Source organism: Mirounga angustirostris, unplaced genomic scaffold, assembly GCF_029215605.1.
Source record: "Mirounga angustirostris isolate CCGP_5_RB_7025 unplaced genomic scaffold, mMirAng1.0.hap1 SCAF_2, whole genome shotgun sequence".
NCBI classification, from domain to species: Eukaryota; Metazoa; Chordata; class Mammalia; order Carnivora; family Phocidae; genus Mirounga; species Mirounga angustirostris.
Window position 1 is genome coordinate 31,551,708 of NW_026991710.1, and position 25,483 is coordinate 31,577,190.

The 25,483-nt window shown below is 45.3% G+C and overlaps 1 protein-coding gene across 10 annotated transcripts in view; it reads left to right on the plus strand.

The window, feature by feature from the left end:
- Positions 1-25,483, plus strand: part of TBC1D1 (TBC1 domain family member 1) — a 230,385-nt gene that overhangs the window by 163,669 nt on the left and 41,233 nt on the right. For all 10 annotated transcript variants that reach the window (XR_010409330.1, XR_010409331.1, XM_045881325.3 and 7 more), the window contains 2 exons: positions 18,255-18,440; positions 24,809-24,970. Coding sequence is in view for 8 of the 10 variants with exons in the window: in XM_045881325.3 (XP_045737281.1) it covers positions 18,255-18,440; positions 24,809-24,970 (348 nt within the window). In the remaining 2 variants the exon portion in view is untranslated. The remainder of the gene's footprint in view (positions 1-18,254; positions 18,441-24,808; positions 24,971-25,483) is intronic.

Below are 25,483 nucleotides of genomic sequence, written 5' to 3' on the forward strand. Positions count from 1 at the left end.
CGTTTTGCCCACTCCCTCCTCCTTCCCTTCTGATCACCACCAATCTGTAAGTTCGGTTTGGATTGGTTTTTGGTTTTAGATTCCACATGAGAGTAAAGTCATACTGTTTTTGTTTTTCCTCTGACTTATTTCACTTAGCATAGTCCCCTCAAGGTTCATCTGTGTCATCAGAAATGGCAAGATTTCATTCTTTTTTTTTTCCTTTAATGGCTGAGTGGTATTCCACTGTGTCTGTATACCACATCTTCTCTATCCACTCATCCAGCAGTAGACACGTAGGTAGCTTCTTTTTCTTGGCTCTTATAAATAATGCTACTGTGAACAGGGGCACATATCTTTTCCAATTAGTGTTTTTGTATTTTTCACATGAGTACCCAGGAGTGGAATAGCTGGGTCATAGGGTAGTTCTCTTCTTAACTTTTTGAGGAACCTCCATACTGTTTTCCAGAGTGGCTGCACCAGTTTGTATCCCCACCAACAGTGCACCAAGGGTTCCCTCTTCTCCACGTCCTTGCCAACACTTGTTGTTTCCCGTCTTCTTGAAAAGCCTTCTGACCGGCATGAGGGGATAGCTCAATGGCTTTGATTTGCGTTTCCCTGGGGGTTAGTGATGTCGAGCATCTTTCCATGGCCCCGGTGGCCATATGAATGTCATCTTTGGAAAATCGTCTCTTTAGATCCTCTGCCCATTTTTTAAATCGGATTGTTTTTGTTGTTGTTAAGTTGTATGAGTTCTTTATATATTTGGGATATTAACCCCTTGTTGGATATGTGATTTGCAATATCTTCTCCCATTCAGTAGGTTACCTTTTTGTTTTGATGATGGTTTCCTTTGGTGCAGAAGCTTTTTAGTTTGCTGTAATCCCATTTGTTTGTTTTTGCTTTTGTTTTTCTTGCCTTTGGAGTCAGATCCACAAAAACATTAAGACCAATATCAAGGAGCTTACTGCCTGTGTTTTCATGTGGTAATCTTACAGTTTCAGGTCTTTAATCCATTCGAGTTAATTTTTGTGTATGATATAGTGGTCTGGTTTCATCCTTTTGCATGTGGCTGTCCAGTTTTCCCAACACGTGGTGTCGATTTTTAGTGGTATAATGACCCAGGTCATCGCCCTCTAGATGCTGCTCTGGGGAGGGCTTTGGCATTTTGCCTTTTCTGGTTGCCCGTGTTAATGTAAGTCCAGTTCACTGCCACAGTCCCTGGCCGTCCCGCCCTCAGGGTGTCACAGAGCTCCTTTGGTTGTGATTGATAACCGTTTTACCTGCTGTGGGTCGGAAGTGGTTTCATAACCATCCTATTGCTACTTCATTCTTTTCGGAATGGTATAGGTCTGTCTCCATACTCAGGTGTGTCTGTATTGGTTCTTGTGCCAGACAGTGGACTCTTGGATGGCAGGGTAAAAGGCTCTTTTGTTTGTTCAGTACTTCTGTTTTCTACTCCTGTTATGATACCCTGAGTCTGTGGAGTTCAGTAAAGTCTCTGATATTATTGACAACTTAGATGATTTGGAGCTTTTCATGTTAGAAAGAAAAATTAATCCATTGCCTCATTTTACAGATGAGAAGACCAAGGCTCAAAGACCATATGACCCACAGGGGCCTTCAGCTGCATCGTATTTAGGAATAGTGTCCAGGGTCAGCACCCCCAGCATTGGCCGACTGCAGGACAGCCTGAATAGGGGCTGTGCAGGTGGGTTGGTCTGGGGGTCAGGTGCCCCGCTGCCTCCCACCTCTAGGACTCTGGGCCCGCCACCTGACCGCAGTCCCTTCCTTTGTAACATGGGGCTGGCAGTAACTGTCTCCCTCCATGAGAGGCAGTATTGCATAATGAATGGGAGCTTGGGCCTGAAGAAGACAAAAGTGCATGGCCTTGGAAAACCTCAGACCCACGGAGAGACACGTGTTTGTATGGCAGAGAGACAGGGCTTGGGAATGTTCTGACTGCATGTTTTGAATTGGAGTGACCTTTGGGAGGATATCCTGGACTCTCCGATTTTCATTTACATCAGGACTCCTTCCTTGCACCCACCTTTTCTGAGTTGCCAGAGTTTTAAAAATGGGCCCTTTGAGGTTTTCCATTGCCTCCTTCCAGCCCGTGGTCCTCTCTTTTCTTTGTCCTGAGGAGAAACAAAGGGAAACTTGGTGCTGGTTGATAACTCCCATTGTGATGAATATTTTTGCAAATGGCTTCTGGCTACTGGAGAGGAAAAGGGTCGTGCATAATTTCAGGAAGGCATGATCCACTGGAGAATCAGTGCGCAGCATCCTGGTTAAGAGTATGAACTAAAAAATATTTGAAAATTTTTTGTTGTCGCAAGAAACACATAAAATTTACCATCTTCACCATTTTTAAGTGTATAGTTAAATAGCGTTAAGTAAAATCACATTGTTGTGCAGTGGTTCTACAGAACTTTTTAATCTTGCAAAACTGAAACTTTATACCAGTTGAACACTAACTCTTCATTCCCTCTTCCCCAGTTCCTGCCAAATGCCTTTCTACTTTCTGTTCTCTATGAGTTTACCTTAGCTATTTCACATAAGTGGAATCGGTATAGTATTTGTCTTTTTGTGACGGCCTTACTTCACTTAATATTGTGCCCTCAAGGTTCATCCAGCGTATGAAGAGATTTCCTCCCTTTTTAAGGCTGAATAATATTCCACTGTGTGTGTGTGTGTGTGTGTGTGTGTGTGTGAGAGAGAGAGAGAGAGAGAGAGAGTGTGAGAGATACATTTGTTTATTCCTTTGTCAGTGGATATTTAGGTTGTTTCTACCTTTTGGTTATTGTGAATAGTGATGCAGTGAACATGGGTGTGCACATATCTGCCCAAGATCTTGCCTTCAGTTCTTTTCCATATGTACCTAGAAGTGGAATTGCTGGATCACATGGTGATTCTGTTTTTAATTTGGGGGGAGGGGAGCTGCCATACTGTTTCCCACAGCAGCCGCACCATTTTACATTCCTACCAACAGTGCACAAGGGTTCCGGTATCTCCGGATCCTCACCGATAATTGTTTTCTGGGGTTCTTTTGACATGTCCATCCTAATGAGTACAAGGTGATACCTCATTGTGGTTTTGATTTGCATTCCTTTAATGAATACTGGTGTTGAGCATCTTTTCATATTCTTATTGGCCACTTGTGTATCATCTTTGGATAAATGTCTTTTTTCAAGTCGTTTGCCTACTTTGTAATTGAGTTATTTGTTCTTTTGGTGTTGTTGAGTTGAAGAGTATGGATCTTTAAGTCAGACTGGGCCTGGGCTTAAGGCCTGGCTCCTCCCTGGATGAGCTGTTGACCGAGGGCAGTCGCCAGAGTCCTCTGCTTTCACACGGGCATGATAACAGCACCACCTCGTGGAGTTAGGGATGTTAGGATTGCCAGCGAGGAAGCACCCGACAGACGGGCGCTACGTCAGAGTGTAGACAGTCTGTTCCTTCTGGGGTTTGGAAGGCACTAAAACCAGCTGCCTTCTCAGTCTCCACCACAAATGGCAGCCATTCTTTAATTCCATCCCCCACCACCCTCCCTTTTATTATCACTAGACTTTCAGGACAAGCAAAGGGATGTTCTTGGGCCATCAGAGACTCTGCGGCACATGGAGGACACTCACATTGCTAGAAAGTGCCTCTCTGAGCCTCCTGGATAGTGTGCAGGTGGTTCACACTACGGCTTCAGCTTGTTGGCAAAGGGCATGTCATGGCTCGAAGTCAGAGCCAGAGAAGACGTGGGTCCTGCTCCTGCGCCATCCCAGGTGCACACCCGTGGCGACACGCCCCGCCTCGCCCAGCCGCCGTGTGCTCTGGATTCAGAGGGCGAAAAGCCACGTGTGGGTCAAGAGTGCTGACAGATGCAGGGGACTGCTCTCTCTTCAAACTCCCTCGATGGGGAGAGACAAAAGACCAGAATCATTGCAAAGAAATGTCATAGATGTTGCGCTCTTTAAAATCATCCCAGCAGAAGGTCAGACGACGTGCAGCTTTCCAGATGCCCAGAGGTTGACCAGTGCAGTGAGCTGAGACCTGGCCGGCTAAACACACGGTCCCCAGGCTCTGGAGGGTCAACTCCCACCGTGTTGACCTTCCTTGAAATTTAAGGTGCCGCTTTTGGGCTGTGTGCACAGTACTTGGTTTTTTGTGTTGTGCCAGGATGTTTAGAAAGTGTTCGTCCTTTGGAATGGAGCTATGCTAAGTCTTTACCAAATGACTTTGTTCTATCAGAGTGGCTAGTTCCTCGCATTTGTTTTGTCCCCTGCACTCACGTAACACCTCTCCCTTCTGAGGAACTGCAAACGGAAGCTCAGGGTTCTGGGAGGCGCCATGTTCAATTATGGTCAGTAGAGACTTTCAGAAGGAAATGTTACTTCTTTCTTGAGTTTTTTTGGGTGACGCAAGCTCTGGTAATGTTTAAAGAATTTGCTTACTACCAATACAGTCTTCAGAGAACATTCGAGCTTGACGCGTCGGCTTTAACTCATAAACCCAATTGTGTGAGGTCTGTTAGGGTTTTGAATGAACATCAGAGTGCTGACTTTTAAGGGATGCAAGCCACCTTGATGATCACGCTGTTGGTTTCTATTTTCTCATTGAGGACAAAGCCCGAAATTTTACACAGCTAAAACCCAGGCCTCCCAACTGCTGAGCAGGCGTGGTTACCCAAAAAGAGTGCTGCTCTCCGAGTTGGCTTCCTTCAGGATATGGGCCCTTATAAGGAAGGCAGTGAGGCTGGGCTTTTCCAGGTGGAAAGGTCACATTTCCACATATAGCCCATTGAACACTGTGTCGAGTCAGAGGAAGAACCGGGGTCGCTCTTGTCACCTTCTTGTTTCACAGTGTGGACTTCCCCATCCCCTCTCCCCAGTGAAGCCTGAAAGTATTTCCTAACTTTTAAGTCATGGGCTTCCTCTCATGCAGTCTGACCTTAGATGGTATCCAGATAAGCATTGTGTAATGGGATGGGTGGGGTTCGCGTTTTTAGCCACAGATGGTGAGAGGAGGAGGGGGTGGGGGGAGGCCGGCGGAGTTTCTAGCTGGGGCTTCTAGCATCCATCCTCATCAGCCCTCAAGTCCAAGTCCTCACCGCAGGACTGTCATGCCAGCAGAACCCCCTCGAGGTTTCCTAGCTGCCCGGGCAGGTCATCAGTGTGTGCCATTGCCATTGGGACCTTTCCTTCCTCCCTCCTGCTTTGGATTTTTTTGGGGGGGGGATGGGGGTGGGGTCATGGTTTTCTTCCTTATATTCCCCACCATCCCCTTTCCTGAGCCCCTTATAATGACAGGGCTCCCCGTTCCCACAAATTCCCACCGAAGGCCTCCCCAGCTCTTCTCTGGCACCTGAGAAGGGCACATCACAGCCCCCTATTATAGATTATTTGTAGTTGAGTAGTTCCAAATACTCCTCTGGAGGCGAGTCCTAAGTGTGCCCAGGCCACCTGCCCCTTTCCGTAGGGCTAGGGTCACGATCCCACTGCGTCGTGCTCCCGCTTGGCCTGCCTCAGGTGCTTCCGATGCGCACGTCCCGTTGTGGTGCTTCCAGTTGGGGGGTCACAGACCTGGGAGAGACAGTGCAGTGCGAACAAAAACCCAGAACTCTGTTCAGACCCCTCCAGATGGAAGTACGGTTCTACATGCAGTGAAGATCCAAGAAAAGACCAGAGGGAAATATGTGGAAATGTTAAAAGAACTTATCTTTGGAAGGTGGGATTATAGTAACTTTCTTCTTCTTCTTCTTCTTTATATATATATACATATATATATATGTATATATGTGTGTGTGTGTATATATATATATATTTCCGCCCCCCCCCCCCATGTTTCCAGTTGCCCTGCACTGAGTGAACATACTTTTTTTTCCAGGGGGGTGGGGGGAAGCCCAGTCAGGGCACCTAAGACCCCTGGACGCCTGGGCCAGAAGGGTAAAGGGGGCTCTTCTTCTTGAAAATCACCATCTGTGCCACTGTTTCCCATTTTACCAGTCACGGAAGATTGGCCCCCCCATGGCAGAGGCCCTGACTGCGTGGAGCTCGCTCTCCTTCCACACGCACTGCCCCCTCCCCCTCCTTCCTGTTCCTAGGCTGCCCCTCAGGCCCATCTCTCAGATGTCCATGGCTGCAGCAGCTTTTCCTCTGCTCTCCGCGTGGTTCTTTCTATGCATAACTCAGTCTTTATCTAACATCACCAGGACCCACCGACAGTTTTTAATGGAAGTCTGAAATCTGCGTACAAGATAGAATCCCTACCCCTGACGCAAGGAGAGCGCCTTACTGTGTTCTTTAACATATAAATATTCTGAGCGCACAGCTCTGTGCAAAGCACTGTTGGAAGAACTGGGTTGAAAGTGGATTTATGCTGGATAAAGGAGTGTGCAGGTGTGGTAGGAGAGACAAGCAACCAGTACCCAGGGAGAAAAAGAGGAGAAGGGCTGGGTGCAGCTAGAGCGGAGTTCAAGGTTCTGAATTGGAAAGCTGCCCTCTGAGGGGGTGGGGGGGTTGCCTCACAGTGATGACGTTAATGATTTGGGGTTTACAACATTGTCAGGATAAAATGATCCTTTTCCACACCAAGCTTAATTAATATTATTTATTAAATACACTACATCTACCTGTTTATATTATAAATGTCTGTGTGGCAGAAACTAGATCTTGACTTTTGGTTCTTTCACAAAACTTGAATGTTTTTTCACCCTGAATGTACCATTGACCCTTGACTAATACGGGGTCGAAATGTACAGATCCACTTCTACACAGATTTTTTTTTTTTTCAACAAATATAGTAGAGGACTATAAATGTATTTTTTCTTAAGATTTTCTTAACACTTTCTTTTCCCTACTTTTGCTGTAAGAATACAGTATATAATTCATAAAATATGTGTTAAATCAACTATTGACATTATCAGTAAGGCTTCTGGTCAACAGTAGGCTGTTGGTCGTTGAGTTTTGAGGGAGTCAGAGTTCTTTGTGGATTTTCAGTGGCGTGGGGGTCGTGCCCCAGCCCCTGTGTTGTTCAAGGGTCCATTGTATTTTCTCTGATTTTATATCGACAGATTGTGTTTGACTCATGTCTTGAGGTTGCAGAGTTGTCCTGTTCTCTTTTTCTTCATCACCTTACGGGTGTTCAAGTGATTTTCATTGGAAGTTGGGCTTCTCATGGGAGCCCTGGTTTAAGTGCCTGGATAGTGCTCTTGAGCAGGCGGGGTTGGAAGTACATTCGAAATCCGCTTCCTGCAGCGGGGGGAAAGTCAGGTTGTCCTGCACTGACAAGCAGGTGTTGAGGAAGGTAGACCAGATGACAGTCCACTTCTAAGCCCTATCCCAGGACCTGGTTGATAAAAGATGCCCCAAGATAAAATGTTTAAGATGTCCCATGGCAGCACAAGTCAGTTGCCACACTGACGTTGATAGCAAGTACCGTGGATTGAAGGAAGGGTGACTCTGAGCTGGAATACTGTGGACCTTTGCTCAAGCAGCTCCTTCTTTCTGGCTTCCAGGTCTCCTTTCCCCCTGCAAAAAAAAGTTCTGAATTTTGCCAGTCCATCAAGACTCAAAACACCATCCTGTTCCTTCTGGTCATAAAAAAAAACCTTGTTACCTGTACTCTTAAAACTTTTTTCTTAGCTACTGACAACTCTTCTTATTTTTTTTTAAATTTTTTTAAAGATTTTATTTATTTATTTGAGAGAGAGAATGAGAAACAGAGAGAATGAGAAACAGAGAGCATGAGAGGGAAGAGGGTCAGAGGGAGAAGGAGACTCCCCACTGAGCAGGGAGCCTGATGTGGGACTCGATCCCGGGACTCCAGGATCATGGCCTGAGCCGAAGGCAGTTGCTTAACCAACTGAGCCACCCTGGCGCCCATGACAACTCTTTTTAAAGGAAAGTTTTTAGAGGCCCTAAAACCCATGAAATCCAGTTGCTCTGCTGAAACGGAGAAAAGGAGTAGTTTCGAACCGTATTTGCTCATGCTATGGATTGAGTGTGTCCCCTGAAAATTCACGTTGAAGCCCCAGTACTTAATGTGTTGGTGTTTGGAGGTGGGGCCTTTGGGAGGTAGCTAGGTTTAGATGAGCCCATGCATGTGGGTCGAGCCTCCATGATGGGATCAATGCCTTATAACTAAGAGGAGGAGACCAGAGCGTGCGCTCTCTCTCTCTGCCACATGAGAGCACAACAAGAAGGAGGCAAGCCAGGAAAAGGGCCTTCCCCAAGAACCTGACCATGCTGGCACTCTGAATTTGAACTTTCAGCCTCCAGAACGGTGAGAAATAAATGTTGTTGTAGCCCTTTGGTCTGTGGTATGTTGTTACAGCCGTCCGAACTCAGGCAGCTCTGTCCCCCACTGCTCCCCTGGACCCTGCGTGGACTTTGCCGTCAGCTTCATGGGGTATAGTTTGAAAGCCGTCATTCCATGATGCAGTCCCTTACTCGTACCAGGTTTAACTTGGACCCTCAGTGCCCTTTGCTGTGGTCAGGGGGGATTTGAGGGTGAGGATGTTGCTTTCCTCCCCAGGCTTCTAGTCGGAAGAGATGCAGAAAGCCCCCCTGAGACTGAGCACACCTTCCTTGCAGGGTGTGGAGCAGGGCCTGTCCTCCTTGGAGGGGTTCACATGGGGGAAGTGCCGGAAGCCGTGCTGTAAACAGATGAGCTGCTTTTCTGCAGATGGTCAAATTTCACGAACTGAGAAATCGTGATCTTAGCTTTTAGTAGTATATTTTTCTGTTTCTGTTGGGTGACTCATTGGTCTGTGTTCCTATTTATGTTCATATCTGGAAGTTTTCTGGAAGGAAATTTATTATCAGTCTAATAGTGTGGGTAGTTGACCTGGGTCAGCAGGGAGGGATGACTTTCTGAATGCATTTCTTGAGAAAATGGTATTAATTTTATTTCAAACAGTTGCCTTTGACGAAGATTAAAACGAGATTTGGCTGGTGTTTGACAATCAAGATATGTTGTATTTTAAATTTTTATTAATGATCAGGTTATCTGTAACAGATGGAGTCCTTAATTAACTTGAAATAATTTATTTAAAAGGTAACTCCATTTTTTAGTGTCGGATAATGTAAAACCACCAATTAAGGTAAATCTACAACCTAAAGTAAGTGGCCGAAAAAATGCTGACTGCCAGAGGCCAGGGATTCTTGAACTTCAGTGTGCATAGAATTCCAGATGTTAAAACCCCGGTCCCCGGGTCCCACCCGAGTCTGTGAGCCAGTGGGTCTAAGGCGCCAAGACAGACATTCTGCCAAACAAGCGGAGGATACGGATGCTGCTGATCTGGAGCTGCTCCCGTGGGCGGAACTCACGGCCTGGGTTCTGGGGATGGTGACCCGCAGTGCTTTTGTGAGGAAGGGGTCAGGGAAATCTTGTCCTCCGTGCCCATAGTGAAGTCCAAGCAGGGTGGGCTTGACCAGCAGCTGTCGTCAGGAGAGTTACCAATGTAAATGATGAACGTAGGATGGCCTTTTGAAATCTCCATTTGGACAAGATCAGAGGGCTAAGTGTGGGCAACAGGGTAACTTCTCTGAAACAGAACCTGATGGCTTGTCATTTTTTCACTTCTTCGCTAGAGCTCATGTCAGGATGGCTTGCTTGCTAGCATAGGAGGCCCTTCACTGTTCACCCTGACTCATTTCTTACTGTGTGCAGGTACTCCCCCACCTCAGCATGCACAGTTTCCCAGGGTCATGCAGAGCTCCTCGAAATTCCCAAATTCATCATGATGTTTTCATTCCCGTGCTTCTCATGGAGTGACCTTCCCTCTCGGCAGTCGTCCTGCCTAATCATGTGTCCAGCACTGTCCCTGCCCCACCCCCATGCCAGGCTCAGATTAGGCTCGTCTCTCCTGCACTTCGGCCACCCTCTGTGGGCTCTTCTCCTGCCGCTTCTCACACCCACTGTCGGTGGCTTCCTCTGCTCTCTCCTTGGGGACCGAGGCGGGGTTCATTTCATTGTTCTTGGGGTAAATTAAATGATGGGTCACCGGGGTGATTAATACGTTCTCTGTAGTATTTTTCTTATAAAGCTTCTTGTATAAAGTTCTATGCACACATATCAGGCATCTGTATATTCACATATAGATGTATAACGTTCATATAAAGTTTTTAAATAGTTTTTGCACAGTTTAGGAATAAAACTGTGGAAAAGAGCTGGGCCTGTTACTTGGGCCAGAACTGAGTGCCACACAAGGGCCTTGCTTGTGTCTCCTCCTGCATGTTTGTCCTTGTCCCCCCGTCTAGACTGTCCCTCTTTTACTCCTTTCCCTTCTGCTTCGTTTTTCCCTAAGATGCTCCAGGCTGCCTGATCTTCTGCTTCTCCGAGCTCCTCTTGACTTGATTGTGCTCAGGGCAGTGGTCTTTGGCCCCAGGGATGACATTCTCAGAATCCTGGAGGCTCGGTTGAGGTTTGCCAGGGCGCTGGGGCAGCATCGAGGGGGTGCTGCAGGCTCTGACGGGGCAGGGGATGGCGAGAGGAGTCTCTCCAGAGGCTGTGGCCTTGGCGCTGAGCTTTGAAGGAGGAGGGCATCAGCCAGACAAAGGCTAAAAGGGCATCCCCGCTATTGTGAGGGTGACCGTCCCTCTCCCGTGCTTCCAGGCCTGTCGTGACCACAGGTCCTGGACACGCTAAGGCAGTGACCAGGGGCTCCTGTTGTTGGGGAGAGCCCCTGGGAAGAGTAAGCGTCTGTCTTCCCCAGTGTTCTTCGGTAAACCGGGTTTCTTCTTTCTCCCCAGCCCTAGTCTGATTGTGGAGAAGTCTAAGCAGCACAAGGATCTAGCCAGGTTTGGAATAAAATAGATACTGATGATAATAGGAATTCAGTACTTATCCCTGGCCATGTACGATTTTATGTGTTCATAAGGATTTTTCATTTAATCTCTGCAACAGAGCTGGGGGAGATGGAGGCCGTTATTGTCTGGGATTTGTGGATGAGGGAACTGAGGCACGGAGAGTCAGGGGGCTGATTTTCCTGGGGGTGAGTGTCAGCACTAGTTCGTTTCCGTCACGCTGAGCACCCGGAGTCCAAGTGCTAGTTTGGTGTCTCGGGCTGTGCCGTTGGGGGATAAAAACAGTCCTTGCTTATCGGGTGGTTGTGAGCATGAAATCAGTGGGGACTTGGAAGCTACACGGCCTGGCACATACATAGGCAGTGGTCCAAAAAATGTGAGTTTGGACCTCTTTGAGCCTCAGTTTCCTCCTCTGGGAAGGAAAGGGGGTTGAGCTAAGTCACCTTCTGGTGCCCTTTTCAGCCCTGGATCCCTATGTTCCTGTGAGTGCTGACCGTTTCCCCCACAGTCCAGAAGAAGGAACGGAGCGTGAGCAAGGGGTGTCTGACGCGGTCGGCACACAGCGGCTGTTGGCGGGACGTCCTTGGACACCTCCTCACACATACACAGCCTGCTGGCACTCACCAGGGGCCTTTTGTGCAGCTCGAGGTGCTTTTCCACCCTGAGGTGTCCTAGAAAATCCCAGGGACCACAGTTTGAAATCCAGTGTTCTGTACAGGGTTAATAGGAGAGAGCAAACTATGACAGAGCTCAGTGTTTTATATTCCAACAGACTGAATATATGTTCCTCTTTATAGTTTTATTGACTTTAATCAAGAAACAAGAGCCCTGACCTTCAGCCCTCTTGAAAGTACAGTATCATTCCCCTTGCAGATGCAAAAACAAATGCTATTTATTTCAAAGGATAATTTTATCTCCTGCATTAAATATAAAAATTCATCTGCAGCATTTTCTTGGTTCTTTTCAAGCTTTATGTAGGCCTTAACTTTCGTAGCCTCCACCACCAGGAAACCAAATTCGGGGTGCTGCATGCCTCTGCTCTCAGAGCTCAGCCCGGAAGGGGGCAGCTGGGGGCATGGTGGGCTGACCGGAGGCCCCAGGAGCGCCGTCTGACCACCTTGCCTTCAGTCCTGGTCCGCCTGCCTGGCTGTCTGCCCTGGACTGCCCACCACCACGCCGCCTTCACTCCTTTGCTGCTGCTCCTCGGAGCTGTCCTCACAACCTCTGAACAGGGGGCTTTTGGCTTCTGTGACTCCAAGTCGTCTTCGTGGAGCCTTGGAGACTCCCCTCCAAATAGCTAATTTGGAAGGATATAGAGATAGAGTCCTGCGAGACCCTTGCTTCTGTCTTTCGTTTCTGCATGCCTTGGCTGCCACTTTTTAATAAAATGTGTGTGCCTAGCTCCCCAGCACGTGTCCTCTCCTCCCCTTGCACCCCATCTCAGGCAGAGCTAGGCTCGTGCTCCTGTCTTCATAGCCCCCGCCCTGCCCAGCGCCTTCTCATGTGGTTTTATAATAGCCCTCCGTTTGATCCACTAAGCTCTGCATTCCCCGACAGCCGCGGTCTCTTTCCAGCGCTAAAGAACACATAAATGGAATACCTTTTCCTTAAAAACTGTAAAAACCTCAAATCTTCTGTGATTCCCATTTCCTCACCCATTAATACATAAATTAATCATTCGGCACTTTCTGTAATCTGGGCTCAACCATTCTTGTTTTCACATACACACCTACATCTGCTCATTGGCTGAAACGGGTCACTGGATGAGGAACTGTCACCTGGACACCTTGTTTTCATAGCCACATTTACGAGAAATTTCCACCTTTGTGACTTTGCCATGTCCTCCAAAAGCTACCACCACTTCCAAAAACCTGGTCCTGATGATGGTGATAAGAAGAACGACAGCTGTCGGTTTATTGAATGCTTGCTATGTGCTAGGCTTGTGTTTCCGCACGTTTACCACTTAACCACACACACCAGTCCACAGAGCATAGACACTGTTAGGCAGATGAGGGAATGGGTGTAAAGCGTCAGACCACACATGTTTGCGTTTGAGTGGCTAGGTTAGTAGTGGAGCTGGGATTTGACCCCGGACGTGTGACCCCAGGGCTCATGCTCTTGACCTGACAGACAGGAGAGACTCATTTTCTTTGCTAAATTTCTAGAACACTTTCTTTGTACTTCCTAGCAGCCATGTACTTCTCCCAATCACCCTGTTGAAATTTGAGGGATTGTGTCCTAGTCATATTTGGAGTTCTAGCAGGCATGTGGCAAAAACTTAAAAATATTTCTTTTTTGGGGGCACCTGGGTGGCTCAGTCGTTAAGCGTCTGCCTTTGGCTCAGGTCATGATCCCAGGGTGCTGGGATCGAGCCCCGCATCGGGCTGCCTGCTCGGCGGGAAGCCTGCTTCTCTCTCTCCCGCTTACCCTGCTTGTGTTATCTCTCTGGCTGTCTCTCCCTGTCAAATAAATAAATAAAATCTTAAAAAAAAAAAAATTTCTTTTTACCAAATGTTATTTAAAAAAAAAATTCTGTTTCCCTGTGGCTGGACCATTCTATAATGCAACTGTAGAAAATAACAAGGTTCTTTTGTTATTGTTGTTGTTGTTATTATTTTCCAAAGAAGACACGGTAAGCTGTAGAGCAGTTTCGGGTAAATGAATCCTTTTGTTCGGTGACTGTTCCGTGTGTATCTGCTGTTTCCCTGGCACGACATTCTGTCGCAGGAGAGGTAAAGTTGTTCGTGCTCTGTAAACAGTTTGACAGCATTCATAGAGGACTGCCTGTTCCTTTCTTAAGTCTACATGGTTATTTTACTCTGGTTTTTAAGAAATTGTCTTCAGTTGTTGGTAACAACAGATGCTGCAGACGTTAATCCCTGTTGTTAACTTTTCTCCAGAGGCTTATTGTTCAGTTTTAATTCTCATTTCCAAAGTCTATTCATGTTGCTAAAGCAGAGGTTTCAGAATAGCAGGAATCTTAAACATTGCTCTTTTGGCATGGGAGATCAAGATTTTTGAGATGGAGAGAGTTATAAAAATGCTCTGCTGTGGGATAACAGAAAACCCAGAATGTTGAAGAAGGGCCTATCTCTTCATGTTCCTCCCGGAGTGCCCCTCTCTTACAAGGCACTTAATGTGTGACTCAGTGTCAGGTCTCTACAAGGAGGAGAATAGCAGTTCAAACCTGATAGCAGTGTCTCGTGAAAGTACCAGCCAGCAGCCCCGTATTCCGTACTTTTCAGTCAGCACGGGACAGCTGGGAGACTGTGTGCACGCGTGTCCCTTTCCTCTGCCCTGTCACAGCGTCGGCCGTGTTCCTACCGATGGTGCGGAGTCATGCTCTTCCCTGCACACCTGTGTGCAGAGGGGGGGCGAGAGAAGAATGTAGCAGCATAGTCTCAGGAGGATATTTGGCAGCTAAAGTATTGACGCACCAGCCTAGATCCTATTTATGACCCTGTTAAGAATGTCCCAGCAAGGATTGTCTCGCAGGACCCCTGACTTGTGGCTGGCTTTGAAGTTCTCAGAACCCATTGAAACCGACGGTTTCTGAAAGGCTCTGTTGTAATTAAGCATGCTTCATCTTGTCATTATAGGGCATGTCCAGATAGTAAAGTCTCATCCTAGGCTAGCATGTTATTGCGGCCCTTTGGTTTCGGGGTCTTGTAGATGTAGAAGTATGTCTGTCTGTCAGTGCCTGTCGGCTCCACAGTTGGGGCAGTCAGAGGGGAATATCATTTCTCACATTTTGCACCGAGGGACTGGAACCCCAAAAGTGTACGTGTCTACAGAGGTTTACAAAGAGGGACCGCCAAGCTGGCCTGGGGGTGGAGGGACCCCTAGCCCAGTTCCTCCCGGCTCTCCCCATCAGTCTCTGTGTGGCAGCCTCTCAGCAAGAGTATTGGTCCGGGAAGGAAGCCAGATCCCCAGTGTTGTTCTAAAGAATGTTAGAAACAAAAGAATGTTAGAAACATCAAAGGAGCCTCTCTTAGACCACCTAGCATGTCACATCCCAGGTATATAAGGGACGCAATAAATACTGATGTAAATGGCTTAGGAATGATCCAAGTTAAAATAATGCACACATTTATTATTAGAATAAGGTTCTCAGCTGCCAGTTGACCAACATCTTCATATTATCCTCTCCCTGGCCTTGCCACTCCACTCAGCCCCATGCTGTTGAGTACACGTCTCACAAGACTGTACCCCAGGCACTCCGTACCCCAGGCATGTGTCCATGAAAGAGGGCCACCCTCGGCCCAAACTTGCGTCTTTTTGCATTGATAAGAAAACAGCCCACTTGGATTCATTTAGCCAGGCCAGATTTAGAACAAACCGACAGTTAACTATCGGTCTTTTGTAAGTCACTAAACTACTTTATGACTAGGCTGCCCCACGGCAAGGCCGTCTCCCCGCCGACCCTTGTGAATCCTTCAGCATGAGATGAAGCAGAACTTGAATCACCACTGCAGTGTCCAGCAGAGTTTCAACAGCCATGATGGTAAAAGAGGGAAGAGCTCAGATAGAAGACTCTAGGCTGCAGAATAAGATTGAATGAGAATACTAACTAAAATGCCTTCTGAAAAAAAGGGTAAACTTCAGCTGTATCATATTCAGTACCAACTAGTGCTAAGTATACAAGTTTGGGGGGATCGGTTTGTCTTCTAAGTGTTTTGCAGAACATTTTGCAATCTTTGATATAAATCGGAACAGATTTGCATTACTTTTCTTCAGTTGGTTCTAAAAATTACGTTTATTGTCACAAATTTAGGAAATACAAAAAAGAGCAGGAAGCACATGCAAACCTAGCACCCACCTATCTCTCTCCTTCCGCAGGATCTGCCCAGCACCTGCTAGGTGCAGACACTGTGCCAGGTGCTAGGTGAACCCTCACTGACAAGGTGGCCTGTCTGGCCTTCTTAGAGCTTACAACTGAGTGGATAAATTTCTAAGTGTTTCCTTCCAGTGTTTTTTTCTGTGCCGTTAAGGACTATGTAATAGCAACCAATAAGAAGCTAGTACTCACTGTGTTCTTACTGTGTGTTCGACCCCGTTTCAGGTAGTTTATAAGATATGAATTAACTCAATCCCTGTAACACTTCTTTAAAAAAAAAAAAAAAGATTTTATTTATTTTAGAGAGCGAGAGGGAGAGCGCATGCAAGCAGGGGAAGGGAGAGGGACAAGCAGACTCCACACAGAGCACAGATCTCTCTACCCTGAGATCATGACCTGACCTGAAATTAAGAGTTGACGCTTAACCTCCTGAGCCACCCACGTGCCCCAGTCCCTGTAACACTTCTGTGAGGGAGGTGCTGTTATTCCTGCTTGACAGATTGGGAAACTGAGGCATTAAGGGGTTAAGCAATTTGCTGAAGGTCACAAAATCAAAAAATGCATAGTCTTAATTAAAACCCAGACAGCCTGGCTCCAGAGCCTGACCTTTTAGTCACTGAATGGTCCTGCTCTTCATAATAATTTTAAGGTTGAGATCCTACCATACAACAATTGTGATTCCTGCTTTTATACTGACCATTACACATGAGCATTCTCCTATAACGTGCATAAAAACTACCCCCAAAAGAAGAATTTTAATTTATTCCTTCATTTAATAGGATCATAATGAAATAGACATAGATAGAAATGTGATGATAAGCATTTAAATGCTTACAGACATCACAAAGCATTCTTAATGCTTATCATAATTTTTTTTAATCCAGTAACTTTAATAGGAGTTAAGATGGGCAAGTCACTTTAGAAAATGAAACTTGTAGCTTGTGTTTGTAGCTTGTGTTTGATTTCATAGATTTCATAGCAGGAAATCAAACCCACTTTTAGATAATGAGCAGTCAATGCTGAAACTGTTTTGGAAATTAATTGTAGCATGGAATTTTGTTGGAACTGTACACTGGAAGAGATTGTATGTTGTGTTCTGGGTGGTTGTGAAATTCGGGTTGTCTGTCAAGGGCTTTTCACAGAATGTTAGGACTGTGATTTTACTTAGGTTCAGTTTAGAGAGAAATACCCAGGAATGCATTGCCTCAGATGGGGCCCACTCATATAAGAACTTTTTTTTTAAATTATGTTCAATTAGCCAACATAGAAGTACATCATTAGTTTTTGATGTAATGTTCAGCGATTCATTAGTTGTGTATAACACCCAGTGCTCATCACAACATGTGCCCTCCTTAATACCCATCACCTGGTTACCCCATCCCACCATCCCCCTCCCTTCTGTAACCCTCAGTATGTTTCCTGGAGTCAAGAGTCTCTCATGGTTTGTCCCCCTCTCTGAATTCTTCCCATTCAGTTTTCCCTCCCTTCCCCTGTGGTCCTCCACTCTATTCCTTATGTTCCACATAGGAGTGAAACCATGTGATAATTGTCTTTCTCTGCTTGACTTATTTCACTTAGCATAATCCCCTCCAGTTCCATCCATGTTGATGCAGACAGTAGTTATTCATCCTTTCTGATGGCTGAGTAATATTCCATATGAGAACTTTTGCTGTTTGTAGCTAGTTTCAGAGTAAGCTGGTGGGATGTTCTTTCTGCTTGTCTGTAAGGTATTTGTGAGTTACAACAGCACTGTGTCCCAGCCACATGGGGTCTGCAGTTGAGAAAGGTACAAATTCATGAAATGTAAAGAGATTTCAACTAATAAATGGAAATTTTAAACTTGATGACATAGGAAACATTTGAATTACAGGGATATTGAGCAGAAAGCATGAACTTCCAAGTCAGGCAGACATTGGTTGGGATCCCACCACACCTGCTTATTCACTGTCTGACCCTGGGCAACTTCCTTTGCTTCTCTGAGCCTTAGTTTTCTCTTCAGGCTAATGCCTGTCTTCTGGAGTTGTCATCAGGATTAAATGAGTCTGTCTATATAAAACACCTGGCATGGTGCCCAGCACTTGGTAGAGGACCCATTAATGGTCACTGTTATTATTGGCTATTAAATACGCATTAATCTTCTTCCAGAATATCTAGCCTTATAACGTGGTGGTTAAGCCAGTCTGCTTGGGTCCCCGATCCTGGTTCTACACTTCCTAGCTCTGTGACATTTGGCAGGTGTCAAATGTGCTTCAGTTTGCTTTTCTTTAAAACTGAATAGTTATAGTAGCTACATCTCAGGGTGGTTGAGTGTTAAATAAACTAGTATCCATAAAGCCCTCAGAACAATCGGTTCAGAGTGAGCACTCTGTGAATGTTTGCCATTACCAATAATACAGTCATTAAAAGTAGGTATCTTTGAACATTTCCTCAGCTCCTCCAACTTTTGCTTGCTATCTGATGTATAATTTGATGGTTGTGGCTCAGACCTAACTTATTTCAATGCATATTAAAACTTGAATTTTAAATCGGTGACACCATTTCATAAAATCTGAATGAACAGAAATTTTCTGATTTGACACTACGTTTAAATCTGTATTAAAAAAAAAAAATGACCATTCTGAAATGTCCTTTTCCATCCCCAGATTACTCAGAACTGGGAGAGCTTCCACCACGATCTCCTTTAGAACCAGTTTGTGAAGATGGACCCTTCGGCCCCGTCCCAGAGGAGAAGAAAAGGACATCTCGCGAGCTTCGAGAGTTATGGCAAAAGGCTATTTTACAACAGATACTGCTCCTCAGAATGGAGAAGGAAAATCAGAAGCTGCAAGGTTGGTTTGCCATTTTTTTAGAATGACAGGCCTGATAATTTATCTTGGCTCTGAAGTGAATCACATCAGACATAAGTATGCTGTCTTTAAAAAGAAAAACAAGATCCTCTAGCATACGTACATATGTGTATATATGAAATATGTTTATTTTTTCAAAGTCGAGTTAATGCTTTTGACTTTCTGGAGAGTTCATGACAATCTCACCAACTATATTAAATTATTCCTATATGGTCATTTTTAGCATAACATGTAGAACTTCCAAGAGACAACCTTCAAATGTAAGCTTCAACCCTCTGAAGAGTGTTTTTTGTTTTGTTTTCTCTCCCTCTCCCTACTTTGCCCTCAGCCACAGTCTGTGCTTGGCTGGTAGGTATAAACTAATCCTACACAAATCACTTAAGTTCATAACCTCACTCTATGTGCATTTTTGGTGGGTTGCAGGTGATCTGAAGAGGACTAAGCTTTAGCGTTAGCAGAGTTCTACCTGAACTGATACCAAGGTTTTATATAGACAGACTCGTTTAATGCTGACAGCTCTGGAAGGCATATATTAGCCTTAAGAGGAAACTGAGGCTCAGACCAGTCAAGTTCTTGCCAGGGGTTATATCAGTATCAAAATAAGACATGAACTTTGCAAGTTTAGATTTTGTTCATTTCCTGTTTCTGTACTGTTGCTTGACCCAAAAAATATTATTTTCCTAGTAGCTCAGAAGCTAAGTGGGCGGTCTGATGGAAAGAACATGGGTCTAGGAGTATAGAGTGCTGGCTGGATGGGAAATCATGGGCATTTTGATCAGGAAGTCAGACATAACTTCCAGAGGAAGGCAGTTGAGTCGTGCTGCCATGGCCCAGGGCAGTTGTAGAAGTAGAGTACCTTTCATTGAACTTACTTCTTGACTGCAGATCTTCATCTTTTATCTCAAGATCTGTATAGAGGTGAAGGTTATTAAGACACCGAATCTGATGAATAAGGTTCATAGTCCAAAGAAGTGTGTCATCTTTGATCAAAAACAAGAAGTCAGATACAAAGTAATAAGACCTTTTGTTATGAAAGTAGCTTGGTGGCTGGAATGGGCCACTGACGGATACTGTGGGCTCCACCCCCACCCCCACCCCCCGCCCTGTCCCCGGTATTGAGGCAGACCGGTCATCCCCGGATGGTGCTGTGGGAGGGGTGCCGCGCAAGGGGATTTTACAGCACTGAATGCTAAGTTTTCTTCCAGCTCTGTTTTCTTGCTGTTTTCTTGTGTGTTCTTGAAGGCCATTCTAAAAGCAGATGTCTAAATAAATCTTTAAAAGACAAATAAAAGCAGATGTTGGAAAGAGATTTGACCGTGATGACATCACCAAGTGCTAAATGAGCATGAGCTAAATGACGGCTCTGGAGCACAGCACTCATACTCGTGTCTATTGGTTGGGATTTTTGTTGAAAAGCGGAGAGGCAGTTACGTTCGTCGTGTAGGTCGTAAGTCCTAATACTTATCCTGGCCAGTCATCCTGGAAATGACAGCCATGGAAAATCAGGGCGTAGCTGTAACATGGGAATGGTGCTGGCTGGCTTCTTGGGATGTTAGGAGGCATCGTGACTGCATCGACGCGGCAAGATCAGTATGCCACAGAAGCGGAGCTTTTGTAAAGCTGTGTAAATGATGACCAGACAGAGAAGAATGAGCGCGGAAGAGTTCCGTCAGGCTCCCTGGAACACCTTGCCAGGTGTTGCATTGCGTTCACTAGCCCTTGCCAGCACCGTTCTGCTGCTTCCTCATTTCATCTGGCAGTGGTCAGTCCTGGCTGGTCTTCAGTTCTTGCTGTTTGAGTTAATTTCTCTTCTTAGCTCTCTAAAGTTCAACATGCATTTACCTTTGTGGTGAAAGCATAATAAGCTTCTTTAATATAATTTAGAAAGCATGGTTTCAGTGCATTACAGTACCTATATTGCTGAGAAGCTTAATCATCAATAAGAACCTGACCATGAATTGCCTAAAAAACATTTGGTAAGCTTTGTTGGTGTGGGATGGGCACAGAACTTTCTCATTAAATACAGAAACAAGGGGCACTTGGGTGGCTCAGTCAGCTGAGCATCTGACTCTTGGTTTTGGCTCAGGTCGTTGATCTCAGGGTTGTGGGATTGAGCCCCACTTCTGGCTCCACACTTGACGTGGAGTCTGCTTGGAACTCTCTCTTTTCTCCCTCTGCCTCCCCCCCCCCCCCCCCCCCGTGCTCACTCTCTCTCTCTCACATAAATAAATCTTTAAATAAATACAGAAGCAAGATTTGACAAGAACCAACCGGGAATGTACTGTGTACTAGAGAGACAGTCATTCTGTTGCATTGGTTTTTTTTATTTTCTTAAAGATTTTTTTTTTTTAAGGTTGTATTTTATTTATTTGAGAGAGAGAGCATGAGCGTGGGTGGGGGGAAGGGCAGAGGGAACGGGAGAAGCAAACTCCTCACTGAGCAGGGAGCCTGACACGGGCTCCATCCCAGGACCCTGAGATCATGACCTGAGCCAAAGGCAGATGCTTAACTGATCCAGGCGCCCCAATTTATTTAATTTTAGGGAGAGAGCACACAAGCAGGAGGGGCAGGGAGAGGGAGAATCTCAAGCAAACTCTGTATTGAGTGTGGAGGGGCTCAGTCTCAGGATCCTGAGATCACAAACTGAGCCGATACCAAGAGTCGAACCTTTAACTGACTGTGCCACCCAGGTGCCACTTTTAGTTGCTTTTTAAAGGAAAGTTAAATTATATATGGGAGTGGTTGAAATTGATCAGGTGTTAAAGCTGAATTGCTTGCTGTTTGGGAAAGAAATTAGAAGGACATGTATGAGGAGGTTCTTCTATGCTTAAGTCTATTTCCTGGCTTTTGAATATGTGGGTTAAGTATCTGTTACTATTCCAGAACGACTGCATCTGAGAAAGAACCAAACCACATCATCTAAATCCACTTCACTCCATTGTAGGCAGTTGGAAGCTGAATTCTGATTTCCCCAGAGTTAAACAGCTAACTTCTTGTGGTGCTGGGTCTAAAATGCATTTCCTGTCTCCCCAGCCAACAGTCTCCGCCGTGCCCCTCTGCAGGACCATTTTCCCCCTATTATAAATGAAGATGCAGGCAGCCTAATGCAGGACAGGGTATGGTTCAATACAGCCATGGTTTGGGGTTAGCACAGTATTTCTTGTTGAACTGACTCATATCATTCAGAATTTCATACTTCATATTAAAGTTCATATTAAAGACACTATATCTGGGGGCACCTGGGTGGCTCAGTCAGTTAAGCGTCTGCCTTCGGCTCAGGTCATGATCCCGGGGTCCTGGGATCGAGCCCCGCGTCGGGCTCTGCTTCTCCCTCTCCCCCTGCCTGCCTCTCTGCCTACTTGTGCTCTCTTTCTCTGTCAAATAAATACATAAAATCTTAAAAAAAAATAAATAAAGACACTATATCTGCATAGTGGTACAACGACACATTTGAATTTTGAATTTTAATGGAATCGTAACTGAAGGTATTTTTTTAAAGGTTTTTTTCCTATTGGCTATAAAAAAATAAAGATTGAGTGTAATTTTTCTAAAATCTGTACAGGTTTGGAGGTCATTTAATCATTGATGCTTCCAGCCTTTTAGCCTTTCCCTGCTAAGTTTTTAAGAAATGGTGGCAGTTGGAAGAACATTTTATCTGTGAAGGCAGTTGCTAATAGTGCGGGATTGGGGATGGGCAGCTCCATCCTACCCTGTGTAATGGGCATAAATCGGACCTGAAGATTATTAGTTCAAAGTCCAAGTTCACTCATACATCCATGGTAAATGGTAATATGTATTTTAGAGGACTTTTTTGCAGAGTTACCTTTGATCTCATGCAGTCCTGGTTGCCCTAGCCCCAGAAAGCACAATCATGGGTTTGTAGACTCTTATTTAATAATTTAAACGGTTTGGTCTTATATCTAACGGCCTTGCCTGGGAGCCTTGACGTTTGTCACAAGAATGCACCAACTGCCTTGCCTGATAAGACATTTTGGAGGCTACGGATTTTAGGCAGCAGTGTTGGGATACTCACACAGCAGGATGGTGCTTGGGCCAACAGTGACATACATGGACTAAGCCTTTTCAACTGAATCTTCTGGCTGGATGGTATCGCTCTGTTGACCTCAGAGCGGGTTCCTCATGTTGCTTGCTGGGCTCTTCAGTCAGTCCCAAAGGCTCACAGCAGAGTTCACTGCCAGAGAAACGTCCATTGGCACCGAGAGCCCAGTGCTACCTGCAATCTCTGTCCCCAGCAAAGCTAGTCCTGAACCCGATTTGTCACAGGGTTGTTTAGTGGGACCTTAGAAAAACGTATTATCCAAAGTAAGAAGGAAGAGAATAAAGTGGTAGATGAAGAATCATAGGTGAGGCAGCCCCAGGCCCAGAGTCGCTTGACTACCCACCAGCTGGTGAATAACTTTGGGCAAGCCCTGTACCTTCTGTGAACTTCAGTGTCTGTGTCTATGAAATGAGAGCTGGACGAGGGAGCTAGGGAGCTCTGCAGCTATTTCAGCACCATCTTTTGGTGCATTTGTACCTGAAGGTGGTAATTGGGTCAGTTAAGTACATAATCCTTGCATCCAGTGAATCAGGGGAGCATTAACCAGATTAACGGAGTTAGCCTTTGCTCAGTTTCTAATATGGAAAAAGAAAATACTTTATTTCATGTTATCAGCACTTAATTAGTAAAGCAGTGTTTCATGTTTTTCCTTATTTGCCTTTATATTTTGGATAATTTGTGAGCACTTGCTGATTAGTAGACATGTTGTAGATGTTTAGTATATTTCATCTCCTTTAATCCTCATCAGAGCAACTCAGTAAGGTAGCTGTAATTCCCATCTTAAAAATAATAGGCACTGAAGTGTACACAGAAGTGTAGTGGTTAAGCCCGGGGTCTTCACATCCTGCCTCCAGCACCTCCTACTTCTGTGGGCCTGGGCTGACTATGAGCAGCCTCCTCTCCTCCTGAATAATGTGGGGGTGGGGAGAGTGCACGTATTTTCAGGGGGTTGGGGGAGGACAGACTCATGAGATGTTTGCATTGACTTATCAGTGTCTCTAGGACAAAAAATGAGTTTATGCCAAGAAACGTAACAGCTTAGATGGAATGGACAAACTTCGTGAAGAGTGCAACTTACCAAAACTGAAATGAGAAGAAAAAGATCTGAATGGCCCTGTATCTGTTAAAGAGATCACATTCGTATTGGAAATCTTTCACTCGGAAAACTCTAGGCCCAGAAAGCTCCACTGGATTCTGTCAAACGTTTAAGACCCCCGATAGATATATGCCTCATCCCAGAAAAACTGTATAATTAAGAACAGCAAGCTCTGCCGAGCAGTGGAGAAGGGCAAGGGCCCCAGGCCCCTCCACCTCCTGCTCAGGACCGTGGAGGAACCACTCAGCCTCTGTGCCTCGGTTTTCTCACCCAGAACCCTGCCTCAGAGAGTTATTAGGATGAAATGTTGCTAAATATAAAGTACTTAGGACATAGTCTTTGCTTATTATATCATAAAAGACAGTAGTTGATCAGTTCTGCAGAGGCCTAGGTATTGGCTTATACTTAGCTATGCATCCTACCTGCTGTCCTAATACACTCGTAGTCAGGATCTGAGATGTGAGGTGGAATGGATTTGGGGGCTGACAGCATTACCACTGTCGAAATAGGATATAGTGGTTTTAGATGGGAGTGAAATTGTCTGATCGAATCCTGAGAATTGTCAAGTTAAACTTTTCCTTTATTGATTCCTCTCCCCTCCCCCACCCCATTTTGGTAACTTAGGTACATTTTTAATGCAGTTTAAGCTGAATAAGGTTGGTGGGAAATAATAACTACCTCCATGTATTTGGGGCAACGTCCTATGAGAGGGGCAGATTTCTTCTGTTGAGCTGCAGGAAGCAGAAACATGACTAAGTAGAAGCTACCTAAGGAGGTTTGGCTCTAACCAAGGAGAAACTGTCCTTGGAGGGTCTCTTCTGGTTCAGATGAATAAATTTTGTTGGTCTCTAAGCATGCCAGGCACCAGGAATTTTAACACACTGCTCCTGTCCTTGAGATATCTGTGGTTTAATAGGGTAGCTATGGAGATTGCTGGAACTGGACAGGTATGGGATGTACTGTAATAGCAGAGCCAACAGGACTCATTGGGGGTGATGAAGGGGCAAGAGAAATCAAGGATACCTCCTAGGTGCATTTAGTTTTTTCCAAGGTAAGGAAAATGGGGTGGCGCAGGAACAGTGACTTTAGTTTGGACCTGGTAAGCTGGCTGTAACAGCTCAGCATCTCAGCAGTGCTGTGTGAGTAGGCAGCCATAGCATTCTCTCTAACATGGTCTTAAATGATGTCTTCTAGCCTCTGAAAATGATTTGCTGAACAAGCGCCTAAAGCTCGATTATGAAGAAATCACTCCTTGTCTCAAAGAAGTAACCACAGTTTGGGAAAAGATGCTTAGCACCCCAGGAAGATCAAAAATTAAGTTTGACATGGAGAAAATGCATTCGGCTGTTGGTCAAGGTAAGCTTTATGGGAAATCCATCCAGCCATCCTTACCTCACATTGATTATTAGGGGGGAGAAGTATGGAATAAAAAAAGTATGTTAAAGTCCAGTTTTGGTGGCCATTTCTCTCCTAGTTACCATGTCTTTCCCCAATCTGTTTCCAGATATCTTAATTGATGTAAATTTTACCACCATTAGTATTCCTCTTAATTAATTAAAATGCCCAGAAGCACAGAAAACAGGAAGAAGATAGGAAAACAGGGCTTGGTTGCAGGCAACCTTGGTTGCCTACAATGATGACATACTCTGAGTTAAATGGTAAAGTGAAAACTAATTGCACAGCTTCTCTGAGCACTCTCAGGAGACAACAGAATTTTGTGCAGACTTCAGACAGGTAGTCCCAGGTTTAGATCCCAGCCCTCCTGATTTGCCTTGTGATTCTAGGCAAATGGCTTAACCTCCCTGAGCCCCACTTTCTCCATGTGTAAGATGTGAGTGATGACAGTGATTGCTTTGAGCAGTAAATTAG